Here is a 17,395-nt window from a genome sequence, read left to right on the forward strand (position 1 = left end):
GGGGTGGGGGTGGGGGAACGCTAAGCAGGAATGTGCCTTAGCACACAAGAGTAGGGTAGTGTGGCTGTCCTCACCCTCAGGACTGAGCGCCATTGGTCCGGGCACGGGTCAAGGCTGCCTTCCGGAAGGCCTGAAGGGCTGGGTTGTGCAGCAGAGTGTAGGCCAAACCCCAGCGGGCCCTGCTCTGGCTGCTTTTGGGCCCTGCTCCCTTGGCCATCAGGTCCTTGGTCTGTAGTAACTGCATCCCTGAGAGGGAGAGACCTTCTGTGAGTCCCAGCCAAGCCTTTAGAGGTCCCAAACTGAGTAAGAAGTCTGAAAAGCCCATGAATAGTCTGGGCTCCAACTACCAGTTCAGGAATGGGAGAAGATAGGGCTGTAAAAACATGTCACCCTGCTGGTGGCAGAGGGGGAGGGGATGAGGTCTGTGAAGAACTAGAGGCCACCAGGCCAGCACAAGGTTGGGGCTGGTCTAGTAAGCCTCCCCTCCTGGGCAAAGGGAAGAAATATTTTACTGGTGGAGGAAGCCAGGGAAGAGTAGCCTTTGGAGGCATATGACAGAGCCCCTTAGCAAGACAGCCATTCCATTCTTTGTGTCCGCTTGAGTGTGTGTGTGTGTGTGTGTGTGTGTGTGTGTGTGTGTGTATGTGTGTGTGTGCCTGCAAGTTCTTATTATGGAAAACAAATTATCCTGAGACCAGATCAGGAGGAGCAATGACAGAAAGTCAAAGGAGAGAGGAAGAGGGAATTTTCTTGGCTTTGCTATGCTTTAAGGGGCCTCCTGTGACTCCTTCCTGGAAGAAGCTGGGAGTCTAAATTCCCCACCCAGGGTGGAGGAGCACCTTCTTCTTCTTCTGATGGTCTGAGGCTGTCCTGGGGGGCCAGTGGGGGTTGGGGCCTGGGGCTCGGCACTTGAAGGAGCAGGATGCAGAAGGCTGTAACTGCTGGATGGGACTGGCTGGACTCAATCCTCAGGAAGTTTCGGTATGTGTGGTAGCCTGGGGTGGGTGTTGACAAAATGCTGAGGCAGGAGGGGGCAACGGCAGACTAGAGGTTCTCGGACACAGAGCATGTGCATATACTGGACATGAGGCACACACAGTGCATGCAGGCACTTGCACACTTGCTAGAATATACCATACCCACCCAGCTGCACACACCTGCCCTACACCATGGAGCCCCAGCAGCACTTAGCACACACATTGCACACACCTTCAGAGCCTCCACAATGCAGGGCACAGATACTGTGTACACATGCCTCACACCGCAGAGCCTTGGAACATTAATATACCCACTGCACAGAGGCACAGGGGCCTACCTGCACAGATCAGCTTTGAGGTCAGGGTGGGGCAGCTTGACAGCTCAGTTCCCAGCCTCTGCCGAGTGACCTTACCTGGGTCTAGGGTGGTGGCTCTTTGTGGCAACAGGCTGAGGTCCATCTGGCCCAGATGAGCAGTGTTGTAGAGGGAGTAGAGGAGCACCCTCCAGACAGCCACCACAGCGCCCACCAGCATGTTGATGGGGAAGAGAAGAAAGGTGGCTGTGCAGAGCACACGCCTGGGGGTGGGAAGGAAAAAGGCTGAGGAGGGCCTTCTCCAGAGCCCTGTGCCAGGCCAGTGTCACAGTTCCATATCCACAGATACTGTCTTTATGGAGTGCCTGCCTTTTGTTGAGCGTGCTTTTATATAGCCCAGGGAAGCCAGAGTTCAGCAACAAGTATCTTCCTCTATCATTCTCTATTTTTTGAGACAGAGTCTCTGACTTAACCTGGAGTTCACTGATTTGGCAAGACTAGCTGGGCAGCAAGACCCAGGAATCCTCTAGTCACCACTTCCCCAGTTCAGAGATTAGAAGTGTGTTCTATGTGTTTTTATGTGGATTCTAGGGATTGATCAAACTCATATCTTCATGGTTGGGTGGCAAGTACCTTACCAACTTAGCCATCTCCTCAGCCCTCTACCTATATCTCTCTGACCCTGGTGTCCCCACTTCCCTCCTCTGGGTCCCCTGTCTACCACTCCAAGTTCATCCTGGGGCCAGGATTCTCCCACAGCCTTGGTACAAAATGAGGAGCTTGGGGTGGGGGGAAGAGCAGCATTGATCCCCAAAGCAAAAAAGGCTCTTGGGAGGGGCTAGGGCAACAGCTCAATGGTAGTGTGTCTAACATATGCCCAGCCCTGGGTTTGCAAGGCTGTGGGTTCCCAGCGCCCCAAACCAAATTTTCCTGGGAAGAATTCTGGCCATGTGATAGGCATGGAAGAAGGCATTTTAGAGTAGACTGAGCCACTGTCTCTTTTATATCTCCTGGACTTCCAGACAGAGTATTGGGAGAGAAAGCAGTAGAGGAAGAAAGCTACAGAGAAAGACCCTGAAAGAAGAGGCTGGGGCCTGAGGGAGCCACAAGCCCAGAGGTCACCTTACCGGTTGGTCAGCTCTGGGTATCCATGGTGAGTCTCCAGGAAGACCCAGTGGGCTGCTATATTCTGCAGGATCACAGCCAGGGCCAAAGTCAGCCAAAAGGGCCTGCATACAGATGGAGTGGGTTACTGTTGGTGGGTCCTTTAGAACATCCCAGAGCCCTCACTCTTTGTCTCACTCACCATGTGGACTCCAGAAATCGGAGGAGTAGGAGGTTTCTGCCATGGAACACAGGCACAAACACGAGGAAGGCCAGGGCTGTTGTCCCCAGGAAGAAGATGACTTGCTGTGCTAGAAGTCCTGCAATGGCAGGAAGGTCAAGAGGCCAGATGCTGACTGGGTTCTGTGGAAGTTGGCTCACTCCTCCACTTTAGGAAGCCAAAGGCTCCCATACCACTTCCACACCATGGCATTGCCTGGCTATGCCACCTTGAGCTAGTTACATTACCTCTCTGAGCCTCAGTATCTTCTTTTGTAAAATGGTCATAATAGTCCCTACCTCGAAGGACTGTTGTAAGGATCCAGTGGTCTCAGAATGAGTATTATTGCCCCAACTTGATCTTGAGTTCTTGGTCATAAACCACATTTTACATGGTGGTTACGTGCCTGTGAGTCAGAGTTTAGCACCTGATAGGTGCTGAAAGTGTCTTTGAAAACCACCAGGTCAGGCCATCACATGAGATGTGTTCAGAAGAGTTTAAGAGGTCTAAAGTTGACCAAGATAAGTATCACAACTGTTTCCTACTACTTCCTCCATCCCTTCATCACCTTCCCTCCTCCCCCAGGGGTGAGAATGGGAGATCTGAAGAGTGAAGCCCAGTCATTGAACTTGTAGGAGAGGCATAGCCCCTTATAGCTCAGATGTGCTGTGCACTGCAGTATCTAAGGGGAGAACTCAAGGACACATGTTGGGAGGGTCCTTGAGGGTCTCCTAGCTTGACTCTCTCAAGCAACAACACCTCCGTAGAGCACTCAAATGTCCATGAAACCCTGCTTGCATCCCCCATAAGGGGAACCTGGTCACCTTGAGGCAGTTCAGTGTGCCCAGCCCTCCCTTACAGGAGCAGGCATATACCACCTTGAACTTGCAACCTCCAAATCTGGATCTACCCTGCCCACAAACACCCAAGCAGATGTTCATGTAAAGGGCTCCCCTTTCTGGGGGTTCCTGCACCCCTATCCCAAGCAGGCTTCCTGAGGGCAGGGGAGGCAGGTGGGTCCCTCCCACAGCTCTTGCCACAGTGCCTGCCCAGCCTAGGTAAACTCTTACGGAGTACCCTTCCCTCCCACTGAGGCCCAGCTCTGGGGACATGGCCAGGGGGCTCACCAAGGCAGGTGAAGGCCGTCTGGTATGCACTGAAGCTCATCCAGCTGACTATGGCCTGACGGGAGGGATGAGTACTCTGAAGTGGGGGACCCAGGTTCAGGGCAGCCCCTCGGTGCAGTGCTTGAAGATTGGCCCTGGGGTAAGAACAAGGAAGGCAGGGACCTCAGGGAGCAAATGCCTCACCTTGAACTGTACCACCAGGCTAGTCTGGCCAGACTCCTAATTGCAGCCCAGGGCTATCGACAGGGAAGCCCAGGACTTTATAATCCTAAGGGAGGTCACTAACTCAATCTGGGGGATCTCCCTGGAAGAGGTGAGGTCTGCGCTGTCTTAAAAGTGAATGAAGGGGCTGGAGCCGTCCTTAACTCCAGTTCCAGGGGAATCCGAAGCCCTCTTCTGACCTCCGCGGCATTGCACGACATGGGTGCACTCACATACATGCAGGCAATACACTCATACACGTAAAATAAAAATAGTAAATAAAATATTTTTTTTTAAAGTGAATGAAGAAAAACCTAGGCAAAGGGTTCAACCTGAACCAAGTCAGAGAAGTGGGAAACAACATAAAGAACAGAATTGACATGTAGTTTCGGTTGCCACCAGGGAGGAAGGCAAGGCAGGAGGGCCTTGAATGCCAGAGCAAGCGGACTCAGACCCTGGATAGACTCTCTGAGACCTAGCAAATGCCCATAGTAAGTGGACCAGTTCTCTGCACTACTTAATGTTCCGAACAACCCCTCCAATGCCCCTCCACCCTCCAGGCCACCTGCTTGCCCTCCTCCCATGTCTGGCTCATCTACCTCTCTGCTCTTATTCCTGTGTTTCCTCCTGCCTGTGGCATGCTTCATCTCTCAGCTCCAGCCTCTTCTTCAACTCCCAATGGAATGCCAGCTTCCTATCTGCTCTAGCCCTCCTAGGGCCCTGTCTCACAGGCAAACTCCCTAGCAATGAGTCATGCCCTGTGTTACACTCACGGACCTCTTCCCAAAACCAGACAGACATGCCCCTGGCAGGCCAGCCCCACCTTCTCCACCCACCACCCACAGCCAACCTAGGGGACTCTGTGACAGCTTGGCCTACAGAGGCCTCTCCTCTAGCCCAGGGCTGTTGTCCAGGCCCTCCTGACTCAGGGTCTACTAAGCCCTCAGGACTAGGATTCCTGTCCCACATCAGAACTACAAGTACCGGGGCTGCCACTGACCTGTGTGTCCTCAGTGAGCGGATCAGGAGCAGGAAGGTGAGTGAACAAGACAATACCAGAGCCGAGATGTAGCACACTGGAAGGGAAAGGGAACCAGGGAGAGGGCAGAGGCTGGAGGGTCTCCCAGAGCCTCAGACCCCCACTCCCCACTCTAAGGAGTGATCACTGGGCCCCAATCCAAGTTCTCAGGTCCAGCATGAGCCAACATCCTTCACAGCCCCATCCTGCCTGGTAACATATGATAGCCAAGAAAAGGACAGGCCAGCTTTGAGCCACAGACCTGGTCCTCACCTTAGTTTTCTACTTGCAGGATTCCCACCTGGCATCCACCTGCAACTCCCCTGCTTCCTGCCCATGTAGCCCTCAGGAGAGACTTGTTCTGGTGGTCATACACTGTAGCCCACCCCCAAGTATGACCCTGACTGTAAGCCCATCTGCACTTGGCTTTGTTCAGGCAACAGAGAGTTGTGCCCTGATCCCATCATGATGAAGGAGCTGGTCACTGCTACCCATCTCCTCTGGGTGGTGTCCCTCTTCTCAGCTCTCTCACTCCCAACCTTGACCATAGACACTGAGACAGCTGGGTCCACAGCAGCTGAGATTGTAGATGGTGTGCTATGAACACATACAATATCATGGATGCAGCTAACATGCTTTGGACCTACATCCCAGTCAGCCTCACTCTTGACTCTCACAGCAAGCCCACAAGTCCCCTGAAGGAAATTTTCAGGGGGCTGGAGAGATGGTCAGCAGTTAAGAGCACTGGCTGGCTGCTCTTGCAGAGGACCTGAGTTAGGTTCCCAGCACCCACATGGCAGCTAACAACTGTCCAGAACTCCAGTTACAGGGAATCCAGCACTCTCTTCTGGCCTCTGTGGGTATTGCACAAAACAGGTGCACTTAACATACATGAAGGCAAAACACTCATACACATAAAATAAAAATAAATATTTTAAAAATGGGCCTGGAGGCCTGGAGAGATGGCTCAGTGGTTAAGAGCACTGGCTGCTCTTCCAGAGGACCTGGGTTTGGTCCCAGGGGATCCAATACCCTCTTCTGGCCTCTGTAGGCTTGCATGCATGGGTATACTTTCATACATACAGGCAAAACACTCATACTCATAAAAAATTAATTAAAGTGATTGGTCAGTGAGGGCTTGACACAGCCCACACTTCTGAACACATCCCCCTCTCTACCCTACACTGCTGCCATTCCATGATCTGTGGGATGAGGATGGTGTTAAGGGTCAGGAAAATATGCAAAGCATCCATACCTCCATCTGCAATGGTTGTAGCCTAAGTGTTTTTCCCCAGAAGCCAGGGTTTCCATATCAACAAGGGGACCTCAAATGGGCCAAGAGTGCAGGTCCCATGAGTCCTGACCATCAGACTTTGTGTCAAGGTGGTAGAGGGAACCCCAGTCTGAACTTCAGGAGACCTACATTCCACTGTGCCCTGCTTTACAAACTGAGGCCAGTCCCTCCCCACATGTCATGTGAGGGCACTGCTCAATCTCCCCCACAGGAATGCTGGGGAAGGTGGGGAGGGGCTGATGGTGTTGTTCCACAGCTTGAGGCGCTTTTCATGAGAGACAGGAAAGGGGAAATGAGCCAGGTAAAGAGGGACTGGGGAGAGAAAGCAGGTATGCTGCCAGGCCACAACTCATGGCATGAGGATTACCCATAAAACCCAGCCACCATCATGTAAACTGCCTGCTCCTTGCTTTTTTGCCACTACAGCTAAAGAGCTGGTCAAAGACATTGGGGCTGGGGGAGAGGAAGATATCTAGAAGTTAACAAAAATCAGGGGCTGCAGAGGTGCAGTCCTTCCAGCTCTGAAATGTGGAACCGGAAGCTCCAGCTGCCCCCACTCAGAGATGAAGCAGTGAAGGCCCAAAGCAGAAAAGCGCATACCCAAGGGCATCCCATGCATATGTGACAGGCCACAGACAGTTCCAGTAGCCTATCTCCCGTCCTCACTGTGGCTATCAGGGATGCCCAGTAACCTCACCTTCCACTGTCCATAGATGGTGCTTCACCAGCTCCACTACTTCCTGCCTGTCCTCAGAGAGCACGATCCCAAAGCCGGCCAGCAGGTAGGAGACATCCGTGTTGATCCCTGCCCTCACCTTCTGCACAGTGGGTACCACAGTCACCAGCAGCAGCAGGGCCACCTGGAAAAGTCCCAGTGTGAGGATTCCAGGGACCAGCTGTGTGCATGCCAGGACCTGCCACCCTGAAGAAGCATTTCCTAGTCTAGCAGGGGAGATGTCCAAGTGACCTGGCAATGTGCCAGTCAGCTGCAGCCATATGCCCATCACCTGCCAGGGTATTCTAAATGCCCCTGAGAACAAGACTCCCACATGCAAACATAGATGTAACTTTAGCTCAGCTAAAAGATAAGGCTTCACATAGCACAACTGCATAGTTACAGCTTTATCTGCCTAGCATCTATCTATGTATCATCTATCAAGTATCTATCCACCGTCTACCTGTCATCTATCATCTATTTATCATCAATCAGTCTATCATGAGTCTATCATCCGTCTACCTATCTACATATCTATCTAAACTTCAAAATATAAAGAGTTCCAACTTTTGTGCTGGGATGATAGTTCAGTCAGGAAAGGACCTGCTGCACAGGCATGAGTACCTAATCCAATCTCTCAGGACTGGTGTGAAAAACCAGGGATAGTGGCCTGTGTTTGTAATCCCAACATTGGAAGGTGAGTCCCTGAGGCTCGCTGGCCAGACAGCCTAGCCTGCTTGGTGAGTTCCAGGCCAGTGAGAGATCCTGCCTCAAAAGATAAGGTGGATGATAACTAAGGAATGGCACCCAAGGTCGACCTCTGACCTCCACACACATGTACTTATACACACAGGAACCTGCAGAGATGCACAAACATACATGGAGAGAGGAAAAATATTGAAAAAATTCCAACTCTTCCATGTTGGAGAAAGCAAATGAACATTAAAGCTAGACAGACCTAGATTTAAATTTTGTCTGTCCTATGATATTAGCTATAGGAACTTGGCCAAGTCAAATTTTCTGAGTCTCAATTTATCCAGTTGTAAAATGGAGAGAAAAGCTGGCTGGGATTACAGGCACATGTAGATCTATGCACCATGTGGGGATGAAGCCTAGGGTTTCATGTATGCTAGGCGGGTATGCTACCAACTGGACTTCATTCCCAGCCCTTGGTTTTATATTTGTTTGTTTTTGAGGATAATGTTGAAAGTAATAGTAATTATGAAACATGGAAACTCACCAAATCCTCCCAACTATCTACATAGAAAAATTATTTTATTTCTTCTATTTTGCAGATGAGCTAATAGGTTCAGAAAGGTAGAATAACTTAGCCAAGTTTACTTAGGACGTAAACAATGGAGGCAGAATTTAAATCCATGTTTTGTGACTTTGAAACTTGTAAGTCACTCTATGAGCCCACTAGAGGCCAGTATCCCTTCCACTGGGTGGGTTAGTATTCACAAAAGATCCCAAGCAGCTGATAGGGTGAGGGGGGTGCATCTAGAGAGGCTGAGCTGTCTTGGACTTGGGGGCTGAGGGCAGGGGTTCAGGGGCAGAGGACACGGAAGGCTGCCAGACACACCTGGTAAGTAGCTGTTCCTGTCAGGGTGGCTGAAATCACCAACTTCAAGGGCAGACGGAATCCTGTGGTTTCCAGAAGAAGGCATGTGGAGAAAGGTGCCACCCAGTCTCCAGCCGCATTGCTCCCAGGGCACCCTGGATTCTGGACCTCCAGACCAGGCCGGGGCATTCCTTGTCCAGGGCTGGCAGTGGTCCCTGCCAATGGTGAGGGTTCTGGGGAAGGAGCAGGCTCTTCCCAGAAGCTTCTCTAGACAAAAGTGTGGGCCTTAGCCTCCATAGGACCACGTACCTGGCTGTGGAGTGTAGATGAAGTGTTGGAAGCGGGCCCAGGCCCTGGACAGAAGGCCATGCTTGGAGTCAGGGCAGGTGCTGCAGACAGATCCAGGTGGGTGGAGTCTCAGGAGAGGCCCTTCCCCAAAGCTACATCCAAGTAAAGTCACCCCTCATTTTTCCTAGTCCAGCCTCCTATGCACTACTCACCCAACCCCAGGCTCCTGCACCATCACACACACAGCCCCAACCTCCCCCCTGCTGAGGTGTGCCTAGACCTTACCGACTGTCCGGCCTCTTCCCACAGAGGAGGTTCCTCAGATACTCCTCAGAGTAGCTGGTCTTCAGCCCCTGTAAAGACAAATGTTGGAGTCCATGACACCTGCCACCAGCCTCCTGGGGCCCTGGTTGGGGACACTGAATGGACACCAAGCAATTTCTGTAAAACCTCCTGAGTAGGACAGTGTGGTAGAGTGTGAGGAGGCTAACTTATGACCTATGGGGACAAGGTCCACACCCTGGAAAACTACCTTCCCTACAAATAAAGACCAGTCAATGGCCTGTCAAAGAGACGGCAACACTGTTAAGTTCTTCAAAAGATCCCTGCTTGACTCAGATCTCATCGCTGCTTCCCTCCTGGCTCTCTGGCCTCTTCTAACTAGGACTGGAACCCAGAGGAGCCTGGGTCTTATAGGCACATTTGCTGCCAGGACACAGGATGGTGCCAGTCTAGCCAGTCTAGGTAGGGCACATCCCCCAGGTTTCTCCCTTGGCTACTACTCACTGCAGGGAGCTCACAGGGTAAAAGGATTTAACTAAGCCACATTCTAGGCTTAAGCTGCCTGCATAGTGGCAGAGACCCATGGGAAGGTGGGGTGAGCCTCTATCCTTGAATGCATGGGAGAGCATAGGCAATGGTCACCTGTTGCCATGGCAACTTGGGGACCCAGAGTAAGAGTGGGCCAGCTCAAAGTTTGACTGGGTCCTTGTGGCTTAAATCTCTCTGACTAAAGCCCAAAAACGATTTTACTTTTTTGAAGACTTAGAGGCCAGGCTTGCCATGGAAAGAGAGATAAGAAAGAGGAAGGCCTGGGAGTTGGAGTCTCCAGGCACATGCCTCTGGGCCACTGTGGAGGAGGACGGATGCTTCCTTCTTCCCAGTCAGCTGTGAACTTAGGGAGGGAATGAGTTTCTTGGGAATGTGAGCATGAGCTGGGCAAAAGCAGCAAGCACTTACAACCCTGCTGTGTATAGATCAGCAACCAGGAAACTTCTGGGACCAGAAAGGCCCTGGAACTGAGCCCACAGGCCTCCCCTCCCCTCCCCCTCCACCCCTCCTTGGCTCAGTGTCTGGCCTCTGGCTTCTATCTCACTAGAGAGGCCCCTCTGCTGAGCTGTGACTTAAAAAGAATATCACCCCAGGGGACCTAGCTCCTCAGTCACATGTCCTAAATCAGCAGCTGGCACCCCATCTACCTCTTCCCTGCTTGCTCTTCCCCTTCAGCCTGTGCCTCACCTGCCACACCTGGGCCCTCAGTCTCTTCCCTGGGGCCCTGGGGCATGTTTCTTGTCTTTCCCACTCCCAGGAGGTATCGTGACCCCTTAAACATATATGCCCACAGCCGCAGGCTCCATGGGGCACTGTCTGGGTTTGCTGTGGCCCTCTTCTCCCAGCCACAAGGCAGTTTCTGCAGGAAGTCAGGTCAGTGGGCTCTGAGGCTCCAGCACCCAGCCAAGGCCTGACATGTGGGAAGGACTTAAAAGGCTGCTAAATGCTGTCTTGCCATGATGTATCCATCTATCATCCATTCCTCCAAACAATTCAGCAATACTTGCTAAGTATCTTATTTTATTATTTCATTTTATTTACTTTTTTAAATTTTTTTTATCTTTTTGGTCTTTTTGAGACAGGGTCTCCCTGTAGCCCCAGCTATCCTGGAACTCACTATGTAGACTAGGCTGGCCTTGAACTCACAGAGATCCACCTGCCTCTGCCTCCCAAGTGCTGGGATATTCGTTTTATTTTTGAGACAATGTTTCATGTTATCGTAGGCTAGCCTTGAACTTCTAATCCTCTTGCATCTACCTCTCAAGTGTTGGGAGTGAGATATTCTACCATACCCAGTTTATTTGGTGCTGGGGATTGAATCTAATGTGTTATACATGATGGGCAAGCACTCTACCAATGGAGCAACAACCCCAGCCTTGTTGAGTATCTCTGATGTGCTCTGGCCTGCCCTGGGCACAAGCATAGACTTGAACATCACAACCTCTCTCCCCTACCCTTTGCCCCCACTCTTTCCTGTACCTGCCTGTTCTTTACTTCTCAGGCTCCATCTCCTCCTGTCCTTTAGGCCCCCATTGAAGCCTGCCTTTTCCAGGAAGCCCCTTCCACCAGGTCCCCCCATCTAATATCATCCAGCAGCAACCCTCCTTGGGTCAGTTCAAGATGAGCTTCCTGGACCAGCCCAACATCTACAGAACTCTATGGCATCCCGGGGCTCTGGGCTAACTCATTGCTACAGCTGTAAGGGTTTCAAAGATGGAGCTTAAGTCCCTGGATCTAGTTCTGCTTTGCTGAATCCCCACTGTGCACACAGCACAGTGCCCTGGGTACCCTGTGGGAAACTCAGGGGTCTGGTCCAGTCTCTGGGGATGGAGGATGACACAAAATAGTCACCCTGAAAAAAAATGTTTTCTAGGACTGTCAAGATGGCTTAGTGGGTAAAGGCCCTTGCCACTAAGTCTCAAGAACTGATTTTAATTCCCAGGACCCACATGATGAAAGGAGAAGTATCTCCCACAAGTTGTCCTCTGACCTCCAGGAGTGCCATGGCATACATGTGCACACACACATACACAAACACACACACACACACACACAGCTGTAAATAAATAGCTAAATGTAATTTTTTTTTAATGTTAAGATGGAGCTGGAGAGATGACTCAACAGCTAAGAGCACTGGCTGCTCTTGAAAAGAACCTGGGTTCTGTTCTCAGCACCCACATGGCTGCTAAGAACAGTATGCAACTTCAGTTCCAGGAGATCTAGCACCTTCTTCTGGCCTTCATGGGCATTGCACAACACAAGTGCACTTACATACATGTAGTCAAAATACTCATACTATATACTCTGTAGTCAAAATACTCATATAAAAATTGTAAATTATATATTAAAAAAGAAGTGGTAGCTGGGTGTGGTGGCATACATCTTCAATGCCAGTACTTGGGAGGCAGAGGCAGGCAGATCTCTGTGTGATTGAAGCCAGTCTAGTCTACGTAGCAAGTTCCAGGCTAGCTGGGGCTACAGGGAGACCCTGTCTAAAACAAGCAACAAACAGAAGAAGTATTGAAGTTTCAAAAATTAAATATATTAAATTTTTTTCAGGGTATATATTGTGTGCTAGACCCTACACCAAGCACAGCTATGGACAGGGGCTGCAGAAACACAGAGGCCAGTGTCTGAGCAATTCTGGTCCACACCTTTATCTTGGAGGCTGCTCCTGTCTGATGACGGATGCTCTGTACCAGCTGCACCGGGTACCAAAGACTCAGGAATCCAAGGCCCAGGAGCAGGGGCAGGGAGGCCAGCACGGAGTAGTACTTGTAGATCTAGACAGACAGACACTCAATCAGGCCTACCTCCTTTCCAGAATCTACTGCCCTTTCTACCTCACACAGTGCCCTGGGGATGGCCCAGGTGCCATGGGAAGCTGCCTGGTTTTAGGCCCCCAGGCTACCCTTCAGGAACATACCCACCTCCTGGTCTTGTGTCCTCACCCCTCTCCCAGGCCCCTAAGGGCCTAGGCAGAACCAAAAGAAGATGGCACAATCTTCTCCTAGACTCCCAGGGGCTCAATGAGGCCTGAAACCAGACACCAACTTTCTAGTTTTCTATGCTTCTAAGCACGTTAGGATACATGCCACTGAAAACTGGACAAAAGCCTAATTTCAGCACAGTTTACTGCCTTGGCATCAGAGAAGGATGTACCCCACATCCCAGGTCAAGCCTTCCTGGGTTGGCACTTTCTGAATTCATTCATTTGCTACTCAACTCCATGCGTTTTTCCTGAGAACTTAGTGTGTATCAAGTTCTAAGTGGCAAACAAAATCCAAGGCACCTCTCAAAGAATTTTCTAAGTTTTTTGTATTTGGGTGTTTTGTTTGTTTTCTGTTTTGAGACAGGGTCTAGCTACATAGCCTAAAGTTGCCTCAAACTCATGATCCCCTTGATTCAGTCTCCCATGTGCTGAGATTACAGGTGGGCTCCATCATGCTTGACTTCAAAGAAACTTCCAAATCTTCACCTACCCTTGGAGGGTTGTGCTACCAATTCCATTGACAGGTGGGGAAACTGAGGTTCAGACAGGTGATACTGTTTCCTCAGAGCACTTAATGCCACCTGGCATCACCTTGCTTTTTTATTGTGCTTCTCCTGAAATGAGAGCTCTTAGGAGGCCAGAGACTTTTTTTTTTTTATCTTGTTCACAGGTATATTCCAGGGCTTGAAAATGTTTCTTGAATGAATAAAGTGGTAAAGCAGGATTCTGAATGAATGAATGAATGAACTAAGCAGTGAGTGAATGAATGAAGTGGTAAAGCAGGATTTTAACTACGATTGTCTGACTCCAAAGTCAATATCCCACTGCTCTTTGGGTCTAAACTGTGAAGCTTCACAGTCTCAGCCAGTAGCCAGTGAAGCTGGTTCTAAGGGTCTCAAATTCTCCTTCAACCCTCAGACTATTCCCCCACTCAGCACTTTACTCCATCTGTTCTTCCTGCCCAAAGGAAGGCTGGGAAATCAGAGAAGGGGACTATAGGCTTTGCTGTCCTCCACTCTGCCCCCCTAGGCTGGAAGCTGCTGAGGGCAAGGTCCAGATGCCTGCCTCAGGCCTCATCTGCAGAGCAGCCAAGTTTGGCAAAGGCACAGGTTTAAAGACATGAGATCCCACAAATAGTAGAAGAAAGCAGGGAAGCTCAGAGTGTGAACAGAAATGAAAAGAACCAGGCAAGTGCACCCCTCTGCCCTGGGCCACTGTGAGTCAGGGTTACCTTGGGGTCCTGGAGACACTCTGCCCTCTGCCAGACCTGAATGCCAAAGTGAGTCCAAGATAGCACGGTGCCCAGCAAGTATGCAGCTTGGTGCCCTGCCGTAGCACAAGCAGCCAGAGGGTAGTAGAGGGCAGGGTAGTAGAGCAAGGCCAGTAACTTCCAGGGTCCTGGAAGGTAAAACAAGAGAGAGACACTATGGACAGACAGACACAGAGCCTGGGTTGACCCCAACCAGGCCCCTCTCCTGTCTCCATCTGCCGAGCCCCTCAGCTGCTTCAGTGGGCAAGATCCCTGGGTTCAAACACCAGCTCTGTGATCTCAGCCAAGTTACCCCTTGATGTCTCCATTTCCCTATCTGTAAAATGGAAAGAATCATAGTATGTTAGCAGGGGCAAAATGAGAAGTGCTTAGCACAGTACCTAAGTAAGCACTCAATAAACTAAGTTTGCTTTCTTCTCTGACCCTTAGTTCCCCCAACTGTAAACTAGCACTATTAATATATACTCCACCCTTTGTAGAGACTGCTGATCTAAAGAGGTCATTCTGCGGGCAGCATGCCCCCTACTGACAGCTGTTCCTGTTACCATCACTTCCCCCAGCCAAGCTTACTATTCCAGGACTCCACCCTGCCCAGTCCCATTGGACAAGCCCCTGGATCTCCTTGTACCAATACCTGGGCTGGATGCTGAGGTAAAGCTCAGGAAAGGCAGCGGGTCCTTTTCAGGGAGCAACAGGCATAAGGAGCTGAAGAGAACCATGAAGACAGCAGTGGGCACTGCCCAGGGTCGATCCCCAGTCAAGAAATCCACAGGGCTGCCATAAACAGATAGAATTCAGGGGAAGTGCCTAGTCCCTCCACAGTATGCTCCTTCCACGGCCCAGAGGGGAGAATGAGGCCTCTTCAGTAGTCATTCATCCCCTGCCTGTTTGCAGAGGGTTTCACACCAGCCCTGCTCTGGGCCCTGGGGCAAAGGGTCAGGGCGGGTGGGAACAAGCCCTTGGTTGCTCCCTCTGCCCACCAAGGGAGCTCCAGGAAATAGCCGCCTCCATGTGAAAAGATCTGTCTGTCTGGACTGGCAAACCTTCAGAGAGCACAGCAAGTCATAACATCCTTGTGCAACGGCCACCGCCCTGGGCTGGGCGTGGCCCAGGGCAGAGGGCAGACATCGGGCACAGCAGTCCCAAGCTTGGGACTTTGCTATTTGGCCCCCTCTGCTGCTCTATTCCAGCTTGTTCTGGTGCTCCAAGAGCCCCTTCCCACTTCATTCTGTTGCCCGGCAGAGCAGGCTCCTCCCTGCACCAGTCAGAACCTCAGGATGATCCCAAGAAAGCAGCACAGGAGTCCTCAGTCACCTGGGACTTGTACCTGCCACCTCTCCCAAACTTTGCTTCTCCAGCTGGCCCAATCCTGTGTCCTCAGGATGACACCCGCTCCACTGTCTGGAGTTATAAAGCCAGAGACAGGAAGAGAAAGTTCCAGCCATAGGGGCTAGAGGTCAGTCCCTCATAAATCAGGATTGGGAATGCTGTTAGGGGAAGTGGCTGAGACAGCACAGGGGGTGATGACCAGTCCAATACTAAGGACTGCCTACAAGAACCTGGGTTTCCATGGAGTTCCTTCGCTCTCATATCCTGGACACCTGAGCAAGTGGACCAAGCAGCCCCTCCCACCTCTGCCATACCTGCCTAAGCCAGGAGACCTGGGTGGGAAGGGCTCTAGACTGAGAGAGGTAACATATCCCTGAAGTTAGAGCTGGCTTTAAGGCATCTAACAAGTCACCCACCCTCCCAGAGTAGCCTTGTCAGCTGGGCCTCAAGTAGAGCTTCTCAGGGCCCAGCACCAACCTGGGCAGTCCAGGCCTATGGTGACCACAGCCTGGCCAGAGCCTGCGACGCCTCACTAGTAAGGCCAGCAGCAGCAACACGAGGAGCTGGAGGGAGAGTAAAAAAGAGGGCTTAGGGTGCCAGGCCTCTCAGAGGTCTGAGTCTCATGACTGTCTCCACCCACCTCAGAATGCCCCTCACCCAATAGTACATGCTTGGGTAGAATCCTGGGGATTGACCGAAAGGTCACAGAGTGTGGGATTGGCTAGCACCTCTGATTTGGGCAGCATGTGCGGAGAACACCAAGATATTCTTTCCTAGGGGTACCAGGTCCTCAGCACTAGCCCAGATAGGAACATGAGTCCCTCTGTCTGGGCTGGCAGCAGGTGGCAAGGCAGGCTGGACTTACTGACAAGGAGGCCAGGCAGGCATGGTGCAGGGCAGGTGGTGCACTGGGTTGGCAGGGGGGCTCCACCCTGTGGAACAAATGAGGGATAGTCCAGGGGTAGCTTGAGGTTGTCCCCACAGAAGAGGCCTCACCAGCCTGCCCAGTTCTGCTTCTAAGAGTCAGTCTGGATCCCCAGTCCCCTGTGATATGCCAGCTCTATGCCATGATCTGGAACTATAGGGCTACAGATTGGAGGCTCTTGAAAGACACAGTGTGCCGGCTTGGTCTGAACAGCTATTCCTGCTCATCCAGACAATGCCTATCCTCCAAGGCCCTAGTCATGTGTCCACCTCCAGGAAGACTCCCTGACTGATCCTAGCCTCACAGACCCCTTCTCAGAACAAAGATTGAACACATCACCTGCATCAAGTGATCAAGCATTCAAGCATTTAGTCCCGTCTGATTTGCCTTCTACCTCTCAGTGTCTGATTGATCTGGGCCTAGAAGGATCTTTCCTGGTTCCCCTCTTTTCCCATTCCATCTCATTAAAAGCTTTCATGTACAACTAAACAGGTTGTACACTGCACAAAGACATTTAGCCAAGGAAACACATATGGTCAGAAATCCAGGCCACACTGTTCACCATGTCCTGTGCCTGCTGAGCTAAACACACCTAAATGAAGTGTTCTTTTTCCTAATTTGCAAAAAGGCTCCCTAGGGCCTGGCAGAGGTCCTGCTCTCAAGGTAGCTAAGCACAGAAGGAAGCCAGCAGTGGGAATAAAGAGTTCAGTGAAGACCACTAAAGCCTCAACTCCCATGGCTGGGTCATGTGGCAGAAAAAGTGGGTCAGGCAGGAACCCCGAGCTTGGGACTAGAGCTGGGTGAGCAGGCAGGCTGAATGCCTGGGCTCAGGTATACCTTCAACTTACCCAGCATGGGTCTGGGAGCCAGAGAGAGAACCCTCCAGTACAGACAAGACTTGGAAGAACTGGGGTGTGGGGTGTGAGACGGAGAAGTGGGAGATGGGAGTGGGGTAGCGGGGAAGGGTGTGTTGAAAGGAGCCTGTGTGGCCTCTGGGTTCTCCCTGCCAGGAGGTTAGGCCAACCTCTTGGGCGCCTGCCTGCTGCACAGAAAAGATAAGCCAAGAGGAGTACAGAACCCTGGGACCCTCTCCTCCCTCTGTCTGCTTTCATTCAGGGAATCCCAGAGCGAGAGCAGTAGGGAAAAAAAAAAAAAAAAAAAAGAAAAGACTGTCCCAAACATGGAAAGAGATTTATTTACCAGAGATTTCCTCGTAGGTGTTAGAGTAT

At 51.3% G+C, this 17,395-nt stretch overlaps 1 protein-coding gene and 1 long non-coding RNA gene across 5 annotated transcripts in view; one reads left to right on the forward strand and one right to left on the reverse strand.

Annotated features, from left to right (window-relative positions):
* LOC115070925 overlaps positions 1-4,434 on the forward strand; it is a 5,973-nt gene extending 1,539 nt beyond the window's left edge. Inside the window, exons 2-3 of the long non-coding RNA XR_003850037.1 lie at positions 2,314-2,444; positions 4,346-4,434. This is a non-coding gene — a long non-coding RNA (uncharacterized LOC115070925). The remainder of the gene's footprint in view (positions 1-2,313; positions 2,445-4,345) is intronic.
* Stra6 (stimulated by retinoic acid 6) overlaps positions 7-17,395 on the reverse strand; it is a 30,724-nt gene continuing 13,335 nt past the window's right edge. For all 4 annotated transcript variants that reach the window (XM_008836485.1, XM_008836484.2, XM_008836483.1 and 1 more), the window contains exons 3-18: positions 16,107-16,173; positions 15,719-15,804; positions 14,547-14,686; positions 13,874-14,040; positions 12,305-12,433; positions 9,105-9,172; positions 8,841-8,920; positions 8,553-8,614; positions 6,953-7,115; positions 4,944-5,019; positions 3,743-3,876; positions 2,598-2,715; positions 2,419-2,520; positions 1,391-1,554; positions 840-995; positions 7-246 (exon numbers count right to left, since the gene is read on the reverse strand). In XM_008836485.1, coding sequence (XP_008834707.1) covers positions 77-246; positions 840-995; positions 1,391-1,554; positions 2,419-2,520; positions 2,598-2,715; positions 3,743-3,876; positions 4,944-5,019; positions 6,953-7,115; positions 8,553-8,614; positions 8,841-8,920; positions 9,105-9,172; positions 12,305-12,433; positions 13,874-14,040; positions 14,547-14,686; positions 15,719-15,804; positions 16,107-16,173 — 1,882 coding nt within the window. In that variant the 3' untranslated portion in view covers positions 7-76. The remainder of the gene's footprint in view (positions 247-839; positions 996-1,390; positions 1,555-2,418; positions 2,521-2,597; positions 2,716-3,742; positions 3,877-4,943; positions 5,020-6,952; positions 7,116-8,552; positions 8,615-8,840; positions 8,921-9,104; positions 9,173-12,304; positions 12,434-13,873; positions 14,041-14,546; positions 14,687-15,718; positions 15,805-16,106; positions 16,174-17,395) is intronic.

Source organism: Nannospalax galili, unplaced genomic scaffold, assembly GCF_000622305.1.
Source record: "Nannospalax galili isolate Female #2095 unplaced genomic scaffold, S.galili_v1.0 scaffold54, whole genome shotgun sequence".
Lineage (NCBI taxonomy): Eukaryota > Metazoa > Chordata > Mammalia > Rodentia > Spalacidae > Nannospalax > Nannospalax galili.